At 43.2% G+C, this 24,066-nt stretch overlaps 7 protein-coding genes across 7 annotated transcripts; 4 read left to right on the top strand and 3 right to left on the bottom strand.

Moving 5' to 3' along the window:
* Window positions 1–40: 40 nt before the first annotated feature.
* On the top strand, window positions 41–1,398 carry BJ212DRAFT_1363768 (glycosyltransferase family 2 protein). Its single transcript, XM_041335998.1, has 8 exons — window positions 41–224; window positions 273–372; window positions 422–456; window positions 507–582; window positions 639–664; window positions 709–903; window positions 953–1,312; window positions 1,378–1,398. The coding sequence occupies exons 1-7, from the start codon at window positions 73–75 to the stop codon at window positions 1,170–1,172; spliced, it is 804 nt and encodes a 267-aa protein (XP_041191909.1). The 5' UTR covers window positions 41–72; the 3' UTR covers window positions 1,173–1,312; window positions 1,378–1,398.
* Window positions 1,351–2,347, top strand: BJ212DRAFT_1463516 (uncharacterized protein). The gene is made up of 4 exons (XM_041338950.1): window positions 1,351–1,529; window positions 1,582–1,861; window positions 1,890–1,978; window positions 2,033–2,347. Exons 1-4 carry the CDS (start codon window positions 1,410–1,412, stop codon window positions 2,318–2,320), a joined length of 777 nt encoding a protein of 258 aa, XP_041191908.1. The 5' UTR covers window positions 1,351–1,409; the 3' UTR covers window positions 2,321–2,347.
* A 1-nt stretch (window position 2,348) lies between these two features.
* Window positions 2,349–3,348, bottom strand: BJ212DRAFT_1363761 (chromosome segregation protein Spc25-domain-containing protein). The gene is made up of 4 exons (XM_041335997.1): window positions 3,057–3,348; window positions 2,858–3,004; window positions 2,602–2,802; window positions 2,349–2,548 (listed from the first exon to the last, which is right to left on the bottom strand). The coding sequence occupies exons 1-4, from the start codon at window positions 3,319–3,321 to the stop codon at window positions 2,421–2,423; spliced, it is 741 nt and encodes a 246-aa protein (XP_041191907.1). The 5' UTR covers window positions 3,322–3,348; the 3' UTR covers window positions 2,349–2,420.
* An 84-nt stretch (window positions 3,349–3,432) lies between these two features.
* Window positions 3,433–5,577, top strand: BJ212DRAFT_1363759 (AGC/NDR protein kinase). Its single transcript, XM_041335996.1, has 6 exons — window positions 3,433–3,768; window positions 3,823–4,136; window positions 4,187–4,444; window positions 4,493–4,591; window positions 4,640–4,995; window positions 5,056–5,577. The coding sequence occupies exons 1-6, from the start codon at window positions 3,513–3,515 to the stop codon at window positions 5,411–5,413; spliced, it is 1,641 nt and encodes a 546-aa protein (XP_041191906.1). The 5' UTR covers window positions 3,433–3,512; the 3' UTR covers window positions 5,414–5,577.
* Window positions 5,578–9,189: 3,612 nt separating this feature from the next.
* BJ212DRAFT_1222012 (uncharacterized protein) lies at window positions 9,190–9,363 on the top strand (the record flags this gene model as incomplete). Its single annotated transcript, XM_041329399.1, has 1 exon — window positions 9,190–9,363. A coding segment is annotated over one exon (174 nt), but the record flags the coding sequence as incomplete, so codon positions are not given.
* Window positions 9,364–12,355: 2,992 nt separating this feature from the next.
* On the bottom strand, window positions 12,356–13,872 carry BJ212DRAFT_1300720 (uncharacterized protein; the record flags this gene model as incomplete). Its single annotated transcript, XM_041333027.1, has 6 exons — window positions 12,356–12,516; window positions 12,763–12,844; window positions 12,902–13,053; window positions 13,081–13,154; window positions 13,419–13,718; window positions 13,802–13,872. 6 exons carry the CDS (start codon window positions 13,870–13,872, stop codon window positions 12,356–12,358), a joined length of 840 nt encoding a protein of 279 aa, XP_041191904.1.
* A 5,992-nt stretch (window positions 13,873–19,864) lies between these two features.
* Window positions 19,865–20,244, bottom strand: BJ212DRAFT_1482176 (uncharacterized protein; the record flags this gene model as incomplete). Its single annotated transcript, XM_041340374.1, has 2 exons — window positions 19,865–19,995; window positions 20,043–20,244. 2 exons carry the CDS (start codon window positions 20,242–20,244, stop codon window positions 19,865–19,867), a joined length of 333 nt encoding a protein of 110 aa, XP_041191903.1.
* Between the last annotated feature and the right edge of the window lie 3,822 nt (window positions 20,245–24,066).

Raw genomic sequence — 24,066 nt, 5'->3', positions numbered from 1 at the left:
GCAAGTAATATGTGAAGAAGAGCCGACGCTGTAAACTCGCACGCTAACTGCCGTCAAGGTTGCAAGACTGTAATGAACCCTTTCGCCAGTACAGTGTCGCTGAACATGCAAGGCCAATATAACACGCCAAACACTCACAAGTATTCAGTTATCCTGCCAACCTACAATGAGCGGAAGAACCTCCCGATTATTATCTGGTTGCTGGCGAAGGTCTTTGAGGAACAGTGCGTTCTGTCTACCTAACATGCCGAAAGCCAGACTGAGTACACCAGTCAGCTCGCATGGGAGGTCATTGTCGTAGATGATGCGAGTCCGGATGGGACACAAGAAGTAGCCATTGAATTGGCAAGGGTTTATGGCGAGGACAAAATAGTGAGTGCAAATGAATCACGCGTCGAGGTTTGACTTATTGTTGGTCAAGCTTCTTAAACCACGGGCAGGGAAACTTGGACTCGGGTAAGTACTGGTAAAAATCAAAAGCGAATACATCGTCGACCTGTGTGCAGGACTGCATATATACATGGGCTCGACTTCTGCACTGGTGACTTTGTGATAATAATGGACGCCGACTTTTCGCATCATGTACGTGCCTCAACATCCTTTGACACACATGTTCTAATGTGCATCCATCCCCTCAGCCCAAGTTCATTCCGCAATTTATCAGGTGTGTTGTTCTTTTCCTAACTTTTCCTCATTAACAATGTGCAGATTACAACAAGCACACAACCTCGACATTGTGACAGGAACGCGATATCGTTCAACATCCACTCCGTACCTCGCTGAAGCTCAACCTGGTGGTGTGCATGGCTGGGACCTGAAGCGCAAACTAGTTTCACGAGGGGCAAATTTCCTGGCTGCTACTGTACTCAACCCCGGCGTGAGCGACCTAACGGGCAGTTTTAGGTACGTAGATTGGTCTGGGAAAGCAGACTAAAACCTGATGCTGGTGTAGACTGTACCGACTGCCCGTCCTTCGGCATATCATTACGCTGACACAGTCCAAGGGGTACGTGTTCCAGATGGAGATGATGGTGAGGGCACGAGCGCTGGGCTACACCGTTGGCGAGGTGCCGATCACTTTTGTGGATCGGATATTTGGGGAAAGCAAGCTCGGTGCAGACGAGGTTGTGGGCTATGCAAAGGGTGTGTGGCAACTATTCAAGTCGGTTTAAAAGTGCTATGAACATGTCATGAGGCCTAATTATAATTTACGGTACTTCGTTCTGTTTTTGTCCAATAGTGAATTCATTGGAGTTTATCGACATTGTTATGAGTCACATGACCACACTTGGGCTGTGGGCTGTGGCTGTGGCTAGATGATATCATGATGATTTTGTCAGCCTGTGGTTTAAATCCAAAGCTTCGTCTCTACTTCACCTCATCTAGATTCTAAACCATCTGCGCAAACAATGAGTTTGCTACAAGGCGTGCTTAAATCGCAATCACAAACTCATGATTTGAATGGGCAATATCTGTCTTCCAGGCAATCCCAGCCTGAGAATGACTCAGATGATGAGCTCGTTGGAGTGGTATGCCTCCATACCGTCTACTCTAGTATCAATTACTCAATATATTCTCAAGTTCTCACTGCCAGGGACGCCAGCGAGGTCGAGGGGACCTTCACGCCCCTCATCGCGCCCTGTGTCACCAACACGAAGGGGTCTTACTCGCTCGTCGAGTGGACTGCCATTGAAGGGCCTCTCGAGCGACCCCCTAAAGGCATTTCCAACTCAAGTATCGCAAAGAATTTTCAGATGGCTTGGGATATCTGAGCTCGCGACTTGCGCTAGGGTATCGAGGAAGTGGAATAAGAGTCAGACACTGAACTACAGCAAGTCAAACATATATTATCTAGCGTGCTGTATGCTAATGATCTGCTGTGTTACAAGTTTGGTTTCAGCATTATAGGAAGGAAAACTTCCATGACGAAAATCTTCCCCCTGGAAAGTGGACCAGAAGGGAGTCAAAGCAGAATTGGGTGGGTAGTTTATCTTCCTGTGTTTGGTTGCATGACTTGATGATTTATTCTCAGCGGATGACCTACATTAAATCTGTGCCAAATCGCTCGCCTCCATCATCACCGTTGCCTTCGAGAGGCTCGGGCCGCACTTCACCGTCACAGTCGGGCTATCAAACGCCCAAAGAACTTAAAGAGGAGCAATGGCGACAAGAGGAGCTTACACAAAGCCGACCAGGCAAGTTGGAGATGAGAGAAATGTACAAGGAGCTGGGTGGCCGTAAGAGCCGCACCAAGGGAAAGCTGGGAAGTTCTGGAGGCCATAGAGACCGGACGGGTTGGGGAGAAGGAGACGATGAGTAACATAGAAGCTTGCAAGGTGATATGTACATGTAAATTTATAGTTTTCTTGGAGATTATTACAAAAGTTGTGGGATATGTTATATAAGATTTGATAAAATTCCTAATGGTGCTCTACTAACTGAGCAAACGCCGAGCGCATCAACTTGATAAACCGGAAGATATCTCTCGTTTCGTTTAGTTCATTGAGCAGTATGGGGAGATTAGGCAGTGGAGGTGTGGTCGTTATCACTGGTTGGCATCTGTAAGTACCACCTTTTGAGATAGGCCATTAAATTGCGTACCTTGAGTTGATTTGGATGCAACATCGAGCACGAAGCTGAACTCACGGTCAATGTCAGTCTTGTCTATGTGTGTAAATCGGATGAGGAGCCGGTCCTTCTCTATTCCCTCGATATGACAACGTAGACGGGTTTCGCAAGCATTTAATTCAGGCCCTGTTTGTGCTGCATGCATCTCTAACGTCTGCCGCTCTCGATCTTTTTCTGCAGAAGGTAGTCTAATCAGCGTAAGCAAAGAAATTACAACAATAATGCCTACCTCGCTTTAAATTGGCAGTTAGAGCACGATACTGCTCTATCTCCGCATCCACGGACTGGCAAGTTTCGCGGATGGATGCGAGTTGACGTTTCAGAGCGATAATTGATGTCTCGGCTTCTCGGAGTTCCTCCTTTTCCCTTTCCATTACTGAGAGACGTCACTGCTGCACAATTACACCACGACAAGCATGACCACTTACCAGCCAGCAGCTCAATTTCCTTTACCTTGCACTGATTAGTTTCAGCCTTGACTGCAACAGTCTTCTCGGCCAAACGTTTCTTGTCCGCCTCCTGAGCATTCCTGTGTTTGGTGATCTCTGCTACTGCACGATTTGCATAGTTGGTGACCGCTCTGAGAAAATTAGACGTAGAAGCTTCGTATGCGTGCAAGCGCAGATCGACAGAAGGGTTAGGCTCTGCGAGGATTGAAGCAAGATCAATATGAGTAGGTCGAACTTGAGGCATGGCCAATCAGTCAGTAATATTGTCAGCAAAGTTTTGGACTCCCCTCCAGAACGCGTCCGTCATGTGACCGTATCAATTATCTAAATGAGGTATAAGAACCAAACCATAGTACTTAAATTCATCTTCGTACAAAGATCGATAGCAAGATCGATAGGTCAGGAACCTCTAGGATATCAACTGAGATATTCTGCATGGCTCCCCTTCCATCTAGATCAGATTCACCCCAATATCGAGACATACATATGGACACGGCAAAGGGCATCACGTTGGGACTTCGGGACGTCCACATGGGTACCGCAAAGCCTGGCGGCGGCGCATGGTCTGACGACATTTCAATGGACACTGCACGAAACGCGACCACCGTGAAAGCAGGTGGGTTTCAGCTCTGGGAGAGGGAGTTGCTCCAGAGTTCCGAAGTCAAGCGCAAAGCCACCGTTGCCCAATTATGTGAGCATTTCACTTTGAGACCTTCCGCGATCTCATTGTCTATGCTCCTGCCAGTCTTTCTCGACTATTACTTTATGAACCTTGGATATATCGCGTCCAGGAAGGAAAGGAGGGCACGCTTTGACGCAGATACTGCCAAAAGGCAGCTAACAGCCGCCGAGTGCGCAAAGGAATTCAAATCGTATTGCGGGCGAGAGAGAGTTATTCTGAGGAAACGCAGAGCAAAGCTGAGGGTTGACCAATTTCACATCATCGCACAAGTGGGGCAGGGTGGTTATGGTGAGGTGTTCTTGGCACGGAAACAGGACACAGGAGAGATATGCGCTCTCAAGAAGATGAAGAAACGTACATTGTTCAAGATGGACGAGGTTTTTTTTACCCCACTAGCAGATACGCGTGAGGACTGATGCATTCCAAGGTGCGGCACGTCCTAGTGGAGCGCGACATCCTCACCGCAACCAAGACACCGTGGCTCGTCAGACTTCTATACGCATTCCAGGATGCGCAACACGTGTATTTAGCAATGGAGTATGTTCCCGGAGGCGATTTTCGTACTCTCCTCAACAACTCTGGCGTTCTCAAGGAAGAGCATGCAAGGTTTTATATTTCAGAAATGTTTGTCGCTGTCAACGAGCTTCACAAGCTTGGTTACATTCATCGTGACTTGAAGCCGGAGGTGAAACTGTCGCATGCGCAGGCTCCGTAGTACTGATAGCGCCTCCAGAATTTCCTTGTGGATGGCACCGGACATGTCAAGCTGACTGACTTCGGCCTTGCCACAGGTGCTCTCAATCCCAAGCGCATTGAATCGATGAAGTTGAAGGTACGTGTGTGGCCCTGAATTCATCCAGTGTGCCCTAATATTTCTCAGCTCGATAAAGTGAAAGACGTCCAAGTTGTCTACCGCTCCACCCTGGAACGCCGCTCAATGTACAAATCTATCCGCGCTGAAGACCCACGGTATGCAGACTCCATAGTTGGCTCACCTGACTACATGGCGCCCGAGGTCCTCAGAGGCAAACCATACACTTATTCAGTCGACTATTGGTCGCTAGGTTGCATATTCTTCGAATTTCTCGCTGGTTTTCCACCGTTCAGCGGCAGCACGCCGGAGGAGACCTGGACAAACCTGAAGAACTGGACAAAGGTACTGAGAAGGCCAGAGTATGATAAGCCCGAAGACTTGATCTTCAACTTGACGGATATTGCATGGGATGCTGTGACTAGGTACAGGACTTGCTACCGCGCACTGTCTGACGACGCTGAACCCTCTTGTTTCTTGTTCAGGCTCATCTCGCACTCAAGCGTTCGATACTCCACTCTTACCCAAGTCACAGGTCACCCTTTCTTTGACGGGATGCAGTGGGATGACCTCCGCTCAACACGCGCACCGTTTGTGCCTGCTCTTGACTCAGAAATTGACACTGGATACTATGATGATTTCACTTCTGCGGAAGACATGGCGAAGTACGCTGAAGTGAAAGACAAGCAGCGAAATGTGGAGAAGGTGAAGGAAAAAGAAGAGCCAGAAGCCCGCGGTGTCTGGGTCGGCTTTACTTTCGGCAAAAATGGTCCAGGAGGAAAGCTGTTTGGTTCATTGGATTCGAGTCAAGACGACGGTGGAGCGCTGGCTACTATATTTTGATTTTGATTTTGATTTTTTGGTGGAAACGATGTTGCTAAGTGACAACTGACCAAGTCAGCCTCAGATAGCACGTTGTAGTACGGGGATTGCACCCATAAGATGTAGGAAAAGTAATAGTAATAATCACCTGGGGGAACAGGTTCCTTCCCATCCACAGTGTCGAGAGAAGAGGTTGTTTTCTAAGTAAGTTCAAGGCACGATGTAAGCACGCCGGCTTACCTGAGTTCCCATAATCAGTACATATACTGTCGCTGATGCTGAAAGCTAAGCTTTCAGTATTTCACCTTTTGGTGTAACAGTTATGTGGGCGGCAGTCTGACCATGTTACATATACTGAAAGCTTAGGGTTTGCAGGAGGTTGGGCGTTCCAACCCGCTCCAGGTCAAATTCCAAGGTTCGCCCTTGGGGTGACCATATGTACTCTCCCGTTTTGGATAAATTCCCACACAAACAACAGTGCCTTCGCGATTGGGAGCAGGACTGGTGGGGGATAAAAAGATCTGATAATGTGGGAGGGTGTAAGCACACTGGCTTACCTGAGTTCCCATAATCAGTACATATACTGTCACTGATGCTGAAAGCTAAGCTTTCAGTATTTCACCTTTTGGTGTAATGGTTATGTGGGTGGCAGTCTGACCATGTTACACACGAGAACGAACATAAGTAGAACAAGGTCTATGTGATGACACAGCCTTTCACATTCTCACCCTTCTTGCTTCATACTACCACACAGTATTTGCAAGTCCCCTTCTGCTCGACTACACTGTGGTTTGGTCGCATTTTTTCCTATCTGGGAGGCCAATATTAATAGTGTGGAAAAGCTGTTATGGCAGCAACAGACAGATGATGACAGAGAACAGTAGGCTCACCTGCAGTGTTTAGAGGATGAATGGGAACATTCAAACCAAGAACATATCACTGAAGAGGAAACTGCTTGCAAAGAAGAAAGGAAGAAGAACATGTTGGACTCAGAGAGATCTGAGATGAAGAAGACCAAAGGATCTGACCTAGGTATGGAGAGCAAGTGAGTGAGGTACAAGCGCAAGCCAAGAATGGACTAAGGTGAACGACATATTGATGTTGGCTCACATCCTCCCTTTATTTTATGTTTCGCATTTATTTCCTACAGTAGTCAAGCCACCCAGCTTAAAAGGGCCAGCAGTAGCACCCAGACATCTCAGTTCTTTTCAAGAGACTGAGATCGTGCTTGTCCTTATAGACTCCTCGTCCTTTTCGCTTGTATTGTTAAGGTCACTGTCTTAATAACTGAGGGTCTTATATAAATGCATGTAAAATGTAATGACACCACAATTACACTAGGATAAGACTTCTTGCCAGTCCTTGATTAACACAGTCTACAACTTTCCTTCTTTTGTGGTAGATAACATGTGAGTTCTTGGGAGGCTTGCTAAACCAATCTATGTGATTAACTTAGCCAGAGCTTTTGTGTTATATCCCAACTTATAAACTTGTCTAGGATAAACCATCTAGACACTGGAACATGGTTCCTTGTTAAGATGATTCTCTGTAAACTACAGTCTCAAATACAAATACATTGACCAAAGACTGGTTGGTCAAATAGGCACAAAGTGGTGAGAAACTGGTCTCACAAATGGTCAGATTGACCAAAGCTTGTGTTGGTCAATATTGGAAAACTAGGTGAGAAGCGGGTCTCAAATAAACTAAGTTTCTATTGTAAGAAACTTATGTAATCTCAAGGGAATGTCTTTTCCCTGCACTTGGTACTTCAAAGGGGCTTTCTTTGTAAGCAACAATCTTCACAGTGAGTAGTTCTAATTGAGATTCAAATGATTACAAGTGGGAGATCCTATTTTTTGGGGGAGAATGTGCCCTCCTTATATACATATTGTGTGGGAATATTATGTAAGTAAAAAAGCGGAGCAATGACATCAGAAGTGGAGCAGAATGTTCCAGAATATTCCATAGGTGGAGTAATGACATCAGAGGTGAGTCATTGTGGAGCAGAACATTCCAGAACAAATGACATCATCATGACATCATAACTTTCAACAGAATACTTGCAGGAGTATCTGTGGAGCTATATGACATCATTATGACATCATACCCTGTAGGTACAATTTTGTGAAGTATCTGATGGGTCAGAGCATCCCAATAGAAAAATAAATCAAGGAAATACTAGAGAAAACAACTCAGAAATAATAATACAATAACAAGACACAAAACACAGGCTTTTTAGATAGGTTTTTGTTAGGCTTTGAACTTTTCTCTATGGTTTTCTCTAGCCAAAGTGAATAAGCCAAAGACAAGGCAATACCTTAACCTTCTTGCTTCACAATATCAACTAGGTCATTATGTGATTCCCATCTCACAAATGACTTTTCTTCAAGATATAATAAATTCATGAATCACAGAGGGGAAACTGAACTATTTGACCAAGGTTTGAAACCAAGGTATGGGTTGACTAGCCTGATGCCTAAGCTAACAGACTTTGTCTTTTAGGGGGCTACCTAGTAGTCATGTCCATGCTGTTACGATTGTGGTTACCCCTATCTCTTTTCTCCTTTCTTTACTCGTGTACTACGCCATGACCGCACCTGTTCGTGCCATCATTAGGCAAGCATCCTTCCATATCTGTATTACAGCATGATCGCCATGAGCCATCACTAGCTGACTCATATCCCTTATCTCTGACTCACCCATGACGTCACTAGCTGACTCATGTTTCTTATCTCTGACTCGACTCATGACGTATGCGTACCTGCCCTAAACGTACCTACGCCTATATAAACCCGGTCATGTACCTAGATAAAACTTCACTTTAATCTACTAGGTTTTACCTGAACTATCCTTCGCTTAGGACCCCCAATCCTAAATCGTCTGATAACCGATATTCAAGTCGGAGACACTCTCTCTTACTTGTCTTAAAGAACCTTACATTTGTGAGGACATGATCCGGCTTTAGGCATACTCTTATCGAGTACCTATCGCCGCGCCCATCCTAGTCGACCTACGGTTCGCCGTAACACATGCATGATTCCAAAATCATGCAGGATATTGCATGCTCAAGGGGGTCAGATCACAAGGGCTTGGCCTCAGCTTGTATGCTGTGCCCCTTTCCTGAGTATGTGCCCTTGATTTCCAGGGGCTAGAACAGTCATCTGGAGTTTCCAGGATTTGACTAGGGCGGACAATGGACATCCGGATCTGAAATGTGAGATAAATCTGATGGATGTCCGGATGTTACTTGGACAAGCAGATAAGGCTAATCCAGATGAAGTCTGGACTAGAAACTAACAGGGGATAGACTACCCTAAGGTAGAGCCAGAGATGTAGTCTAGGATACAATCCTAAGACTTGGAATATGACAAGAGACTTGGCTTGAGTCTGGAGGACACAGGAATGAGCAGGAACTAAGATGATATTCCAACTGGAGTATTTCTGAGAGTTACAGGAGGTTTATATACTGTAGGTATCATATAGGAATCAGTCAGCAGACATAAAGGCTATGTATGAAGCATATGCAAGGTCTATTAGTAAGTAGGACAGATCACCAATAATGCATATCAGAAATGAAATGTATGTAACAGATCAATAATCAGAAGGGAAACATAGTTAACTGGAGTCCAGAGACAGGGGAAGTCTAAATGGGGTTGGGCACTGATATAGGGTTTGGATTCTGGAAGGAAGATAAAGATAGATCAGATCATTGGAGATCCGGATCTCAGATCTGGATATCTGGAGAAGTGGATTTAGAGTTGAGGGTATGGAATGGCATATGACATGTATAATAACTGCAGAACAAACATAAGTATATACCTATCCTTGCCACCAGTATTCCAAACAATCCAACTATCATGCCCTGCTCCTATGCTCTAAGAAAATTGGACAAAGGCAAGTACATTGAGTTGTGGTACTTCACTAACATTGATGGCTTGGATGAAGCCAGTCTGAAGATCATGATCAATGATGATGCTATGACACTATCAACATTAGCTGATAGATTGATCATCAGGAAAACCTTGAGTCCCTTTTCAACTCTTAATTTCCTTTGGCAACTTCATAAGGTACATAAGGATGTTTAAGGATGCCAAAGCCATCATTCTGTTACTTAGCAAACTTTGAGTGAATATTTCTGAGGAAGATAAAATTTTAAGGAAGGTTGTGTCTATAAGTAATGCTAAGTAAAAAATTGCATGCCAGGAAGGACATAACAATGTTGGCCTCATCCATTGTAAGTAGGTGTGAGAGCATGTGTTAAGGTCATACTCAAAAGGTTATGGATCTTGTCATACCCGCATATCTGGATCTCAGATCAGATCCACATCTTATCTCCATCCAACATCTCCTCATGCCATCTGTCCACTCATCTGGTCTGGTCCACAACTCATCTGAATCCACAACCAGCACTCATCTCCTTTTGGTAACCCCCTGACTCTGGTACTTTGGTTATCTATATATCCACCCTGCTCACTGATCCATTACCTATGCTTTATTTCCATTTCATCATTAGTGATCCTTTCCTACTTACCAATAGACTGTCCATATGTGTTAAGTTCATACTCAAGGTTTAACAGATCCTAAGGGCTTCGGCCTCAGCTTGTGTGCTGTGCCCCTTACTTGAGTATTGCCCCTTATTTCAGGAAGGCAAGACTAACGCATCTGGAGGGTTGGATGGGTAGCATAGTGGATCCGGATGACTTCCAGATGTGGGATAAGTATCATAAGGCTAATCCAGATGAGTCCAGACTAGAAGCTAGCAGTAGTGACTGTTGTAGACAGAGGCGGATGTGGATAGACTATAGGAATCAATCCTAAGTCTTGGAGGGTGACGAGAGTAGAGATACTCAGGTCTGGAGGACAGGAATGAGCAGAACTAAGTTGATATTTGAACTGAGGTACTACAGAGAGTTACAGGAGGTTATATGCTATAGGTATCTAATGGAATGATCAATCAGCAGAGTCCAAGGCTATGTACAAAGCATATGGATGGTCTATCGGTAAGTAGAAATGGATCACAAATACAGTGGCTCAAAAAACTGTCCAATTTCATTTACTTATGTTCCATCTTACTTACTAATGACTTTCCATATGCTTATACATAGCCTTACTCCTTTACTTACTGATCCTCTTGGATATCCTACAGTATATAGCCTCTTGTAGTTTCTGAATATCATCTTAGACTTGCTCTCTCAAATTGGACTTGCCCAATCTTCTCCTAGACTTCAGTCCATCTAAGTTCCATCCTTTCTATCAGGCCTAGAGAATCCTTCCCTTGGCCAGAAATCTGGACCTTCAGATTTGTCTCTTATGTCTCTGTTCCAAGTCTAGGGATTGATTTCCTAGGTTAGAGTCTTGCCTTTCCAGCACTTATCCTCTCTCTGGACTTCAGTCCACTTCCTATCTCTCTGGCTCTATCTAAGTGTAGTCTATCTTGGTTTGTTTCTACATCAGACTTCATCTGATGTAGCCCCTATTCCTTCTGTACCTCCAGATATCCTGTCCTCCATACCTCCATACCTCCATACCTTCAGACCTTCAGTCCTCCCATCTTCCATACCTTCAGACTCCCATCCTTTCATGCCTTTGGACCTCCTGTCCTTCCATCCTCCAGATCTCTCCTTCATTGCATTTCCTCTAGAGACATTGCCTAAGGTTCTCCCCACTTCTTGTGTAGTGGAAACTCCTCTGAGTGGTTATGAGCTCTGAGCTCTAGTAGCTCAATTAAACAGCTTAGAATTTGATTAACAGGAACTTCCTGCCCTGATATTGTGTTTGTAACCTCAATTCTTGCATAATTCACTCAAAATCATGGTAAAATCAATTGTCAAGCTGCAAAACATGTCTTGTGCTACTCAAAGGCATGTGGGAACTTCATCTCAACCTCATGGACCCCAATGAGGGCATGTTGGCCCACACTGACACTGATTGGGGCTCACAACCTCACCATCATTCAATTTCAGGACATGTATCACTTGCAGGAATGCCAGTAGCTTGGGGCTTGAGGAAGCAGAACATTATTGCATTGTTGTCAACAGAAGCTAAGTATGTTGCTATGATGAACTTGCTGAAAGATATTATTTGGCTTTGCAGCCTTATCAGCGAAATTCACATGCCCATCATGACTGGTCCCACTCTCATCCTATGCAATAACCAAGGTGCTAATAAGTCCTGTGTTGTTTCATCTCAGGCAATTCCTATCAGACTGGGGTGAGATCCCTGTACTCGTTACCATACTTGACAATCACTAACACTTACCATAGCTGTTTGTTTGTCTTTGCAGGTACTTATAATAATATACCAGAGTCAATTCCTATCAAACTGAACTGTTTGTTTGTCTTTGCAGTCCTTCTGTCCATCACTACTCGCATCATCAACTATGCAGTCTTTATCTTTGACCAAGTTGATTATGATGGGAATTGTACATTTTGCATTGTCAGGTGGTACATTAGGCATGCCTAATTCCCCCTGTTTCCTTGCCAATGTCAAGGGGAAGATTATTTCAACATCAAGGACCTTGGGCTGGTTAAGAAGTTCCTTGGATTTGACTTTCATGCTGACATCTCCACACATTATCCTCCACTGAGGCTGAGTACATATTTCCCACCAGTCCTTCCCATCAGCTTGACCACCTGCAAATGAGCCTTTGCATTAGTAATACTGCTTTAGATTCTCACCGAGTTTGACAGCTTGATCACCATCCCAATGCCATTGGTTTGCAATGTTGAGAGCAGCTGTGCACATCTGCTCAAATGTTCAGCTCTTTGCAGCTTGAGAGACAGCAAGTTTCCAGCACATTGGATGCAAGAAAAGGGCAAGAGCGTGAATATTGGTGTTCATGGCATGATATTCATGATTGAAGACAGCTTTGACATGCATCCAAAAGCCAATGTCCTTGCCATCTTTGATTTGAAGACACATCATCTGCCAAGCACACCAAATTAATTCGAGCATGCAGTCTGCTCAGGTAGCATCCCACAATTCAAGATTTCCAATCACATCGACAATGGGCTTGCATGTTTTGATGAATTGGCCCAGATGTGGCCAGTATTCCATGTCAGAAAGGACAGTTTTGATCACTTCGGGTGCAACAGGTGAGAGGTTGTTTGTCTTCTTTTGGGCATCTGGTTGCACACAAATTCTACCCAGTGCACCTCTGTGGTGATTGAGATTCAATAAATTTGGGTAAATTAAGTGTTTCAAGGACTTACCAATAAGCCTCAATACTCATAGCTTGGAAGATTAATGCATACCAGCATGACTCAGTATTAGTCTGCATCGAATGATTGATGTTCATGCTTCGGGCTTCATTATCCAATTGGCCACCCCAGTAATGAGACTGGTTGAAGTACGAGACAATGCGAGCTGACTTTGTAGCCAGTTTTTCATAGTGGGGTATGAGGCAATCTTTCTGATGATGGTGTTGAGACCATGCAAAAAGCATGCGAGAGTCTGGTTGGGATTACAGTCGTCAGGCTAAATCCATACTTTGTATTGAGCTTGACTTACAATAACCCAGTAATATTCAGATTTAAACTTGCGACAGAAAGATTGCATGATGGTTGGGTCATCTGTTGTCAAAGCAATTAGATTCTTCCCATTTTCTATCTCCATATTCTTCAACACCTTTTTCATGGTCTCCAAATATTTATCAGTGGAGCCTCAATGTCCAGTGAGCTCATCAAGACTTAGGACAGTTGGGTACTGCCCAACCTCTGCTACAACAGAACCATACAAGCTTCGACAGATCTTATCTTCCCATCTGTTGAAGAGAAGTGTCAACCTATGCCTCTGCTTCAGGCGCCCTATCTCTTCTATTGAAACTCATGCATATTCAGAGTCCATGATTGTATGTGATAAGACATAACATAAGGGACGAATATATGATGGCCAAATGTAGTTGATGAATTTGAGAAAGTATGGATTTTTGGTGACAGAAAATGGACTGTTGCTGTGAACTACATAGCTGCATGAAGACTTGGATGAGTATGCAAGCATATTTAGACTTAAGCTTAGCTGGGCTCACTGAAACAGCTTGATATTTGCAGTTTCCTGCTGCACAGGAGTCAATGTGTGATGAACATAATTTTCGAGTGTACCTGCACCAGCCTTCCATTTTTTAATGACAGTGCTTGTCCCAACATCAGATTGAGAATTTCCATTACTGTTTGTTTCAGCAACATCCAAAGCTGGTGTGTCACAGAAAAATGGTGCTTCTGTCTGGCCAACTGCAGCACCTTTCTGCATTAAGACCTTGTGAGCTTTGTTGCGAATGGATGATGGAGCATCCGGGCACTCTTTTGGGTTTGTGAGGTGTAAGCTTGGCCTTCAATGTGTTGACCACTGTCACTGGTTGGAGTGCAATAATTGCACTTCCAGAATTTTCGGCAAGACTTGTTATTGACTCACTCGAGTTCCATGAAGTTATCAGTGATGATTCTAGCTGGTGGGCGGCCACCAGGATGCTTTTCATCAGACATTTTAAGATCTCTGAAGTGCAGGGAGTATGGATGATGGGATGGTACACACCATACAATTCAATACAGGGTAAAAACATAGAGATAGACTTAGTATTACTGATCTGAGCAGCAGATTGATGGCAAATCTGTGAAGAAAATCTGTCACAGATTGTCTGAGTCAGCCTCTACCTACTACTAGATGTGCCAAGTTTTGCCACAGACCCCTCCAAGTTTGCCAGCAATTGCCAGAGTGGCAAAACTGGTGTGGCACAATGGCGCAGTATTGCTAACAACACTAGTGATGGGACAGAGTTTTTGTTTTATCTTCTTACCAAGCTATAGCAAGTACAACAGGGATACTATCCTTTTGAGCAGAGAAGATGGGCTTTATGATGATCATGTTAAAGTTCATGATGGTATGTGGGTTTATATATGTAAATAATATTAAAATCAGACTAAATATTTATTATTGCACCACTTCCATCAAGAATATCATGTGTGAATGGTCTGATTTTGTGATTTGGATATAAAGTCAAAAAGTGTCCAAATGAGTCATGTGATTAGAATTACCATATCTTGCCCATACATGATCTAATTCCCATAATATATATCTCAGATTCTAGCTGGGATGTAAGGCTTTCAGGCATGTTACTATACCTTTATATGGTACTTGTGTGCTGGCTTGCTATTATCCAATTACCTAAAAATGCATAAACATTTGGATACTTTTTTGAGCCACTGTACATTCAACAGGGCATTGTTACTCCTGAGCAAAGTGGCCACAGAGTGCATCTCAGCTGACAGTAAGATGATCCACTTCATCTAAAATCACCACTATGCCTACATCCATATTTGAACTCCACTGTAAATTATTTGCTTGCACTGATCAATCAAGGTCATCACTCACTTAACTCTGCCACAACAATTCATCTGTCACTTAGCTTAACATTCAAAGATGCAGCCATTCCCAGTATGCACAGTGAGAGACCCTGGTTGTGCCTCCTGCATTGGCCAGTCAGATGAAGCTTGTGTCACCTGCCAGGAGCAGTGCACCAATTGTATGTTTATTTTTACTCAATATTGACAATTTTTACTATACTAAAGTGACACATGTCACAGTTGTCCAACATAAAGATCCTCCACATCCACATGGAAGTTCATGTGATTCTTTGAGTGAATGATACTGCTAGGAAAATGACTGAACAACCAGGATGTGAGTGCCAGGAATAAGAGAAAGATTGATCAGAAGAAGAGGCAATATTTGGAGGGAGATGTCAGGAAGGTGGAGCAGCATCTGGAATGCATGAGGGAAGTCAACAAGAATGCCAAACTCAGGTGCAAAGAACTAAGACAGCAGTTGCAGTACATTAAAAGGCATCTAGGGAATAAGTAGTTGTAGTGCTTTCAATATATTGTACAATTCTGAAAAAAAAAATTGTATTAAACTATGGTTGTCTGAATGTTGATAATATTACACACACTCAATGCTTTGTATGGATAAAATTAGGTTCTACATCATAGCCATCCTGTCCTTGCCTGGTGATTTTTGCCTGAATGACAGTCAGTATTAAAGGAGTTGAAGAAGGGTGTCATGATGATCTTACCTATACTTGACTACTGGCACACACTAGATGCAAAACAGAAAAAAGTATGTCAACACCTTTTGATCACATGTACTATGAAGATGAGCTTGCTCTTCTGTTAGTCTCACTCACCTGACATAGGTAGTACATTTGTATTGACATGGAGATAGCCTATGTACCCATTATTCATCAGCTTAAGTTACAAATTTGTGTAAATGCAAGGATGCAGAAGCAATGGGGGAAATAAGTGACAGTGAGTGCCAGAGCAAACTACTCTATTGCTTCCATGGAGAGTGAGGATGCAAGAGCAAAGAAGTAAATGAGACACAGTAAGCATCAGAGTAAACTGCTCTTTGCTCCCATGGGGAGCAAGGACATAACAAGAAAGGAGGGACAGGACTCTAGATACATTGGAGAATAACAGAACTTACAGATGATGCTGGAACTTGTTATCATGATATTTGAACATCACATCATGCCATTTTCTGATGCCATAGGTGCACACACTGTGGACCAGCTGATGTTAAATATATGAAGCATGTATGTAAGTTGATGTTATCATGCTGGATCTATGTATGAAGCATATGCAAAGTCTATTAGTAAGTAGGACAGATCACAAATAATGAACACTGGAAATGAAATGTATGTAATGGATCAATAATTAAAAGGGAAACATAGTTAACCAGAGTCTGGAGACAGGGGAAGTCTAAATGGGGTTGGGCGCAATATCATGCATAAATGCAGGAAGGTCTTCTAGTAGCATGTACATGGATATATTTGGTAACAGACACAGATTGTACAAAAGAGAACAAACAGCGGAAATGATGCTCCTAGACCACACTACTTGTCTGTGACATAACTATGGGATCCCTCCTCTGCATCATCATTGAGGGAATGCTCATCAGTGGAATCCTTTTCTGAGTCATCACTGGACTTGTTGCTCATTAGAATAGATTGATTACTTTAATCCATCTGAACCCCCAGCTACCAAACACTGGATGAGCCCACAGTCTACATTGTGTTCAGGTACCCAGGGCAGAGCCATGAAATCCCTAAATTGATTTTTGAAAGTATTGTTAGAGAAGCAATGATGCTTTCCTGTATGATATCATCAATTGATATCACTATGTTCAAGTCAGAGTGGCCTGGATGAACTTACTGTGGTTCAGGCCATGCATATTTGCCTTGTTATCTGTGAGTTCCCAAAGTAACATGGAAGCATGTACAAAATGATCCCATACAAGCACTTTTGAAGGTCCGATGATGATGTGAGGATCTACAATTCCATAGAATTCCAGGATCCTTGCACATGTGCAGTGACCAGGTGCATGGAAAACAAGGACTTTCAGGGTTGCATGTTGGAGAAGATGTTTGACCATCCTTGGTACATTTGAATTGTTGAAGAAGAAGTCAGTCCAAAGCACCAGGTGGGTTAACTAGGAGAAGGCAGTCATGTCAACATGCCAAAGCATTTCTTCATTATCAATTTCAAGATGTGTGAGTCTAGCAAATGTGTTCACCATGACCATGGAAGACTTAGTGAGTGATGATCTGGTCTTCAAACAAAGTGCTGTAAGTGAGAGAGTATGTAGGACATGGTGTATAGATGTAAGATCAGGAAGGATGTGGTCAGTGTGATTGTGTGATATTATGCAAAGGTTTGTGATGTCTTTGCAGAGCAATGGGATTTCAATTATGATAGTATACTTGATACCATTGCAAAGAAACATAGCTGTGGTTAGTGATAAAGGCTTGATGTGCATTTCCTGAATGTGATAGCATTTTACAAATCAGGATGCATGATATTCATTTACCAGGACAACCTTAGTATACAGTAATCATTTGTACTTGTAGATGGATGATAAGCAAACATAGAATGGATTTAATGTGACATTGAACACTCACAGGATGTACAGTGGCTCAAAAAACTGTCCGCATGTTTTGACATTTTTCACTATCTATGATATTGTGTGAGAACAAACAAATGCCTCAAGGACATGGTTATACCACATTGTAGTATGGCTTCAGGGCTTTCACTTGAGCCCTACACCGTGGGAATCGGTGGAGATATGATGGAGATACAAGGCTCACAAAATGGTGACTCATGCGGACAGTTTTTTGAGCACATATTAAAACTATATAAATCATCATTTATGACACCATAACAATCATGCCACCATTAAATAAATTATAAAGTGGTGTCATTATGTCATTTTAAAACCATATCTAACTATACAAACCAAAAATTTCCATATGTCATGGTTATATTCACCATGAAAGCCACCCCCCCTGCTCAAAGGGATAATATCCTCTCTCTTTCCTATTCTGGCCTCTCTGCTTGTCAAATTTCCTCTAGAACTGGAGTATCCAAGTCCACTGTGGCCAAGTTCATCAAAGAAAGTCACACAGACAAGGAAAACTTCTGTGAAGGGCGTCTATCCAAGCTCACCTCTACTGATAGGAGGGCTATTATTCAACATATCACTACAGGAAAGGCTGATAATGCTGTCCAGGTCACCTATTACATCAATTCACCATCACATTCCCTGTCTCTTCACACACTGTGAGAAACATTCTCAAGACAGCTCATCTCAGGTCAGTAACAAGGAAGAAAAGGCTCTCCTCTCTATCACACATATGCAGAGAGGACTAGCACCCTTCTTTTTTAACATATATACCTTGCCATCTGACCCAATCCTATTTATTGTGGTCTTATATGATCATATAACATGCTTCCAGTCCATGTAATCCAATTCTGATGGGCTAAGGCAAAGGTTAGTCATCTCTGTTTATGTGTGATAGAGAGGAGAGCCTTTTCTTCCTTGTTACTGACCTGAGATGAGCTGTCTTGAGAATGTTTCTCACAGTGTGTGAAGAGACAGGGAATGTGATGGTGAATTGATGTAATAGGTGACCTGGACAGCATTATCAGCCTTTCCTGTAGTGATATGTTGAATAATAGCCCTCCTATCAGTAGAGGTGAGCTTGGATAGACGCCCTTCACAGAAGTTTTCCTTGTCTGTGTGACTTTCTTTGATGAACTTGGCCACAGTGGACTTGGATACTCCAGTTCTAGAGGAAATTTGACAAGCAGAGAGGCCAGAATAGGAAAGAGAGAGGATATTATCCCTTTGAGCAGGGGGAGTGGCTTTCATGGTGAATATAACCATGACATATGGAAATTTTTGGTTTGTATAGTTAGATATGGTTTTAAAATGACATAATGACACCACTTTATAATTTATTTAATGGTGGCATGATTGTTATGGTGTCATAAATGATGATTTATATAGTTTTAATATGTGCTCAAAAAACTGTCCGCATGAGTCACCATTTTGTGAGCCTTGTATCTCCATCATATCTCCACCGATTCCCACGGTGTAGGGCTCAAGTGAAAGCCCTGAAGCCATACTACAATGTGGTATAACCATGTCCTTGAGGCATTTGTTTGTTCTCACACAATATCATAGATAGTGAAAAATGTCAAAACATGCGGACAGTTTTTTGAGCCACTGTAGGTCCATCTGGAAATCTGAATCCAGAATGCTGCAGGCATGGAAGAGTATGACAAAAGAGCTGTTAAATTGGGTAGAGATACATGGTACATCACCCATGTGACTATGAAAGCTCTGAACAACAGTCAACTGTTACACCAGAGCAACCACTAGGCACCACATGAAATAGTGTTATAAAAGGAACTAACATGTCAGGCAACTATGGGTGTAGCAAGGAGCTGGACGGAGTCACCTGTGATATCAAAGGGGGGCAACAACTGCAACCCTGCACAAGGAGTAATGACAAGGAGATGGAGAGCAATAAACAAGACCTGATACATCACATGACTGTTGATGACAGCAGGATGCCTATAAAGGTGCTAAGTGCAAGAGTCACCTATTGTCATATGCCATTCTGGACTCTCAACTCTAAATCCACTTCTCTAGATATCTGGATCTCCAATGATCTAATCTATATTTATCTTCCTTCTGGAATCCAAACCCTATATCAGCGCCCAACCCCATTTAGACTTCCCCTGTCTCTGGACTCCAGTTAACTATGCTTCCCTTCTGATTACTGATCTGTTACATACATTTCATTTCTGGTATTCATTATTGGTGATCTATCCTACTTACTAATAGACTTTGCATATGCTTCATACATAGCCTTTGTGTTTGCTGACTGATTCCTATATGATATCTACAGTATATAAACCTCCTGTAACTCTTGGAGATACTTGAGTTCACATATTATCTTAGTTCCTGCTCATTCTTGTGTCCTCTGGACTTAAGTTAAGTCTCTTGTCATCATCCGAGTCTTAAAATTATATCCTAGACTATATCTCCAGCTCTAGTTCAAGTTAATGTGGACTAACTTGAGCCATTCTTGACCATTGGAATTTGCCACTTTACCTAAGACCACAACCTACTCCAGTCTCAACCACCAATATATAAGATTTTTTGAGCATGATGGTTTATACTGTTGAGCTCACTGTCTTTGATCCCCACAATTCTTTGAGCCTCCAAGAGAGACATTCTGTACCATTCATGTAGCTCATTGAACCTTCCTGCATATGTTATGTTAAACATGGGTGCTTCCTACATCTACATCTACCTTGCTGCTCTGGGGTGAATGGATAATTCAACTTGACACCTTCATTTTCAGAATCTTCTGGATGTTCATCTTCATTGATCTCCCCACCTGCTTGAGCTAGCCCCATGAGCCTGTCTGCTAATCCCTGGAGCAATCTGATGTTGCCTGTGGTGTATCCCTGTTTCTGACCTTCTGTCTCAATATGCAGGTATTTGTCAAACATCATGGCCACTTTGACATGTTAGGATAAAGTTATTGGCTGCAATCACTGAAGCCATATATTGGAGATGGTTTGCTGCTGTGTCCTTCTGCACAGCATAGTTGTATGTCCATATCTTGATTGTGGTTTTCCTGTGCCCTGGCCCAGGTGATGTGCTAGCAATTGTGCAGTGGCCATTGAGATCATACCCCTGAAACTCATTTCCCATGTGTTTTCAAGGACTTTTGTATTGACGGCATCACTGTCTTTGATGTGTGACATCATTTTCAAACCTTATTGATCCCATGGCAACTTCTATAGTCATTGTTGATCTGTGTAGTGATATTCTATTCTTCAGATACATTGAAACATTGAAGGTTGCTAACTTACCCCCTCATTTCAGCATGTCTATTTCCACTTCACACCTTTTTTCAAGGACTTTTAGTATTGTATCTGATTTCAGACCTTACTGGTTCCATAGCAACTTTTATAGCCATTGTCAGTTACAGACTCTATTCTTCAGTTGATGATTACTTCAAACACTTACCCCCTTGATGATTTTTCCCAATGCACCTCTCCTTGTAAACCATTCCATACTTTTAGGTTATAAGTTCAGTATAGATATTTGGTTCTGCAAACTATCATCATGTGTTAAGAACCATGCTCAAGGGAGAGAGAGACTGACTCAGAGGGGTTTGGCCTCAGCTCATATGCTGTGCTCCTTACCTGAGTATGTGCCTTTCATGTCAGATGAAGTCTGATGATGATCCAACAAAGTCTGAAGGACTTCCAGAGGCTGGCCACTCTGGTGGAGTGCAAAAGAATTTCCAGAGAAGCATGGGAAACATCTGGAGGAGCACAGGAGAGTTCTGGAGGAGTACAGGAAATACTCAGAGGAGTTCTCACTGCACAGGAAGTGAAGAGACCACAAGGTAATACCTCTTATCAGCGCCAAACCCCATTTAGACTTCCCCTGTCTCTGGACTCCAGTTAACTATGCTTCCCTTCTGATTACTGATCCATTACATACATTTCATTTCTGGTGTTCATTATTTGTGATCTGTCCTACTTACTAATAGACTTTGCATATGCTTCGTACATAGCCTTTATGTTTGCTGACTGATTCCTATATGATACCTACAGTATATAAACCTCCTGTAACTCTCAGAAATACTCCAGTTCAAATATCATCTTAGTTCCTGCTCATTCCTGTGTCCTCCAGACTTGAGCCAAGTCTCTTGTCACATTCTGAGTCTTAGGATGATATCCTAGACTACATCTCCAGCTCTACCTTAGGGTAGTCTATCCTTTGTTAGTTTCTAGTCCAGACTGTGTCTGGATTAGTCTTATCCACTTGTCCAAGTAACATCCGGATGTCCATCAGATTTATCTCATGTTTCAGATCTGGACATCCATTGTCTGCCCTAGTCAAATCCTGGAAACTCTGGATGACTGTTCTAGCCCCTGGAAATTAAGGACACATACTTGGGAAAGGGGCACAGCATACAAGCTGAGGCCAAGCCCTTGTGATCCAACCCCCTTGAGCACGCGACCTTAACACCCTAAGGTAATCTCTCTACAGAAGACAGGATGGAAGGATAGGAGGTCAGGAGGTCAGGCACACAGGAGGACAGGAGGTCTGGAAGGAATAGGGGCTACATTGGACTTTGTCCAATAGGACAGAACTTAGGTGAACCAAAGTCCAGGAGAAGATTAGGCAAGTGTCATATCCTATATGCCAGACCTAGATCCCATAATATTCCCATGCCTTCCAAGCCTATTTCCAGACCCCATATCTAACTCATTCCCAGATCCCATTCCACTGTGTGCTCCACACCTCAGCAGGATTAGCTCTGCTATGGATTTACCCCTGAGCTCCAGACCTCCAGATCTTCAATACTAGCCTGATCTGTATACCCCTATCCTGTCCACCATATGCACATTCTGTCTAGCAAGACATCCAGACTTTACCTCCTCTCAGATTCCAGACTACATCCACCACCTCACATATCTTAGTTCTGGTTCCACCTTGCCTTCTGGATTCCCAGATCTCTGGACCTCTGGATATTGACTGTTACTACCTCCAGACCTATTCCCACCCTTCATCTGAGGTCCTGCACCTATCCCCATTTAGGCATCTCCGCCTTTCTGGTTCTTGGTTATTTCTGTTTCCATCTTGCTGATTGATCCTTGTACTAGTTGTATCTCCAAGTTCATGTCATATCCCACAATCTGGACCTAGATCCCATAATATTCCCACGCCTTCTGGGCCTGTGTCTGGATCCCACCTCATATCCAACACATTCCTAGTTCTCCCTCCACTGGCTGCTCTTGCCATATCTGCATATCTGGATCTCAGATCCAATCCACATCTTATCCCCATCCAACATCTCATCATCCAATCTGCCCACTTGCCTGGTCTGGTCCACAATTCATCTGAATCCACAACCAGCACTCATCTCCTTTCAGTAATCCCCTAACTCCAGTATTTCAGTTATCTGTATATCCATCCTGCTCACTGATCTGTTACCTATGCTTCATTTCCATTTCATTATTTGTGATCTGTTTCTACTTACCAATAGACTATCCATATGCTTCATACATAGCCTCAGACCCTGCTGATTGATCATTCCATTAGATACCTATAGTATATAACCTCCTGTAAATCTCTGTAACACCTCAGTTCAAATATCAACTTAGTTCTGCTCATTTCTGTACTCTGGACCTGAGTATCTCTACTCTCATCACCCTCCAAGACTTAGGATTGATTCCTATAGTCTATCCATATCCGCCCCTGTCTACAACAGTCCATACTGTTAGCTTCTAGTCCAGACTCGTCTGGGTTAGCCTTACAATACTTATTCTACATCCAGAAGTCATCTGGATCCACTGCACTACTTGTCCAACCCTCTGGACACACTAGTCTTGTCCTCCTGAAATAAGGGGCAATACTCAGGTAAGGGGCACAGCACATGAGCTGAGGCCAAAGCCCTTAGGATCCATTTAGCCTTGAGTACAGCCTTAACAGCTCTACACCATAGCAGGATCAGCTCCACTGCAGAATTACCCCTGAGCTCTGGACCATTGGATCTCCACTGCTAGCCTGTTCTGTATCCCCCTATCCTGTCCACCCTATGCACACTCCATCCAGCAAGACATCTGGACTTCACCTCGTCTCGGATTCCAGACTATATCCACCTTCTCATATTCCAGTCCTGTATCCACCTTGTCTTCTGGATTCCCAGATCTCCAGACCTCCAGATATTAATGCTGGACCTATTCCCACCCTCTGTCTGATATCCTGCACCTATTCCCATTTAGGCATCTCTGCCTTTCCAGCTTTTGGTTACCTCCTGTTCCGTCTTGCTTATTGATCCTTGTACGAGTCTTTATCTCCGAGTTCATCTAGTTATGTTCTGTCTTACTTACTAATGTGTTTCCACATGCTTGTACATAGCCCTGCTCCTTTGCTTACTGATCCCCTCAGATATTGTTCAGTATATAACCTCTGTAGATACTCCTGTAGTTTCCTCAGTTTGAATATCATCTTAGACTTTGTTCTACTTGCCCAATCCTCTCTTGGACTTTGGTCCACCTAAGTCTGTCCTATCCATCAGGCCTAGGGATTGATTCCCTAGGCTGGAGCTCTGCCTTTCTGGCACTTACCCTCTTTCCAGACTTAGGTCTAATCCCTGTCCCTCCAACTCTACCTTAGGGTAGTCTACCTCTATTTGTTTCTACATTGGACTTCATCCAATGTAGCCCCAGTTCCTTCCATACCTTTGGACGTCCTGCCCTCCATACCTTTGGATGTCCTATTCTCCTGTCCTTTGTACCCCTGGACAT

This window comes from Suillus subaureus (assembly GCF_016647635.1).
Source record: "Suillus subaureus strain MN1 chromosome Unknown BJ212scaffold_21, whole genome shotgun sequence".
NCBI classification, from domain to species: Eukaryota; Fungi; Basidiomycota; class Agaricomycetes; order Boletales; family Suillaceae; genus Suillus; species Suillus subaureus.
The sequence above is the reverse complement of the archived record's forward strand: the minus strand, read 5'-3'. Positions and strand labels throughout refer to the sequence as shown.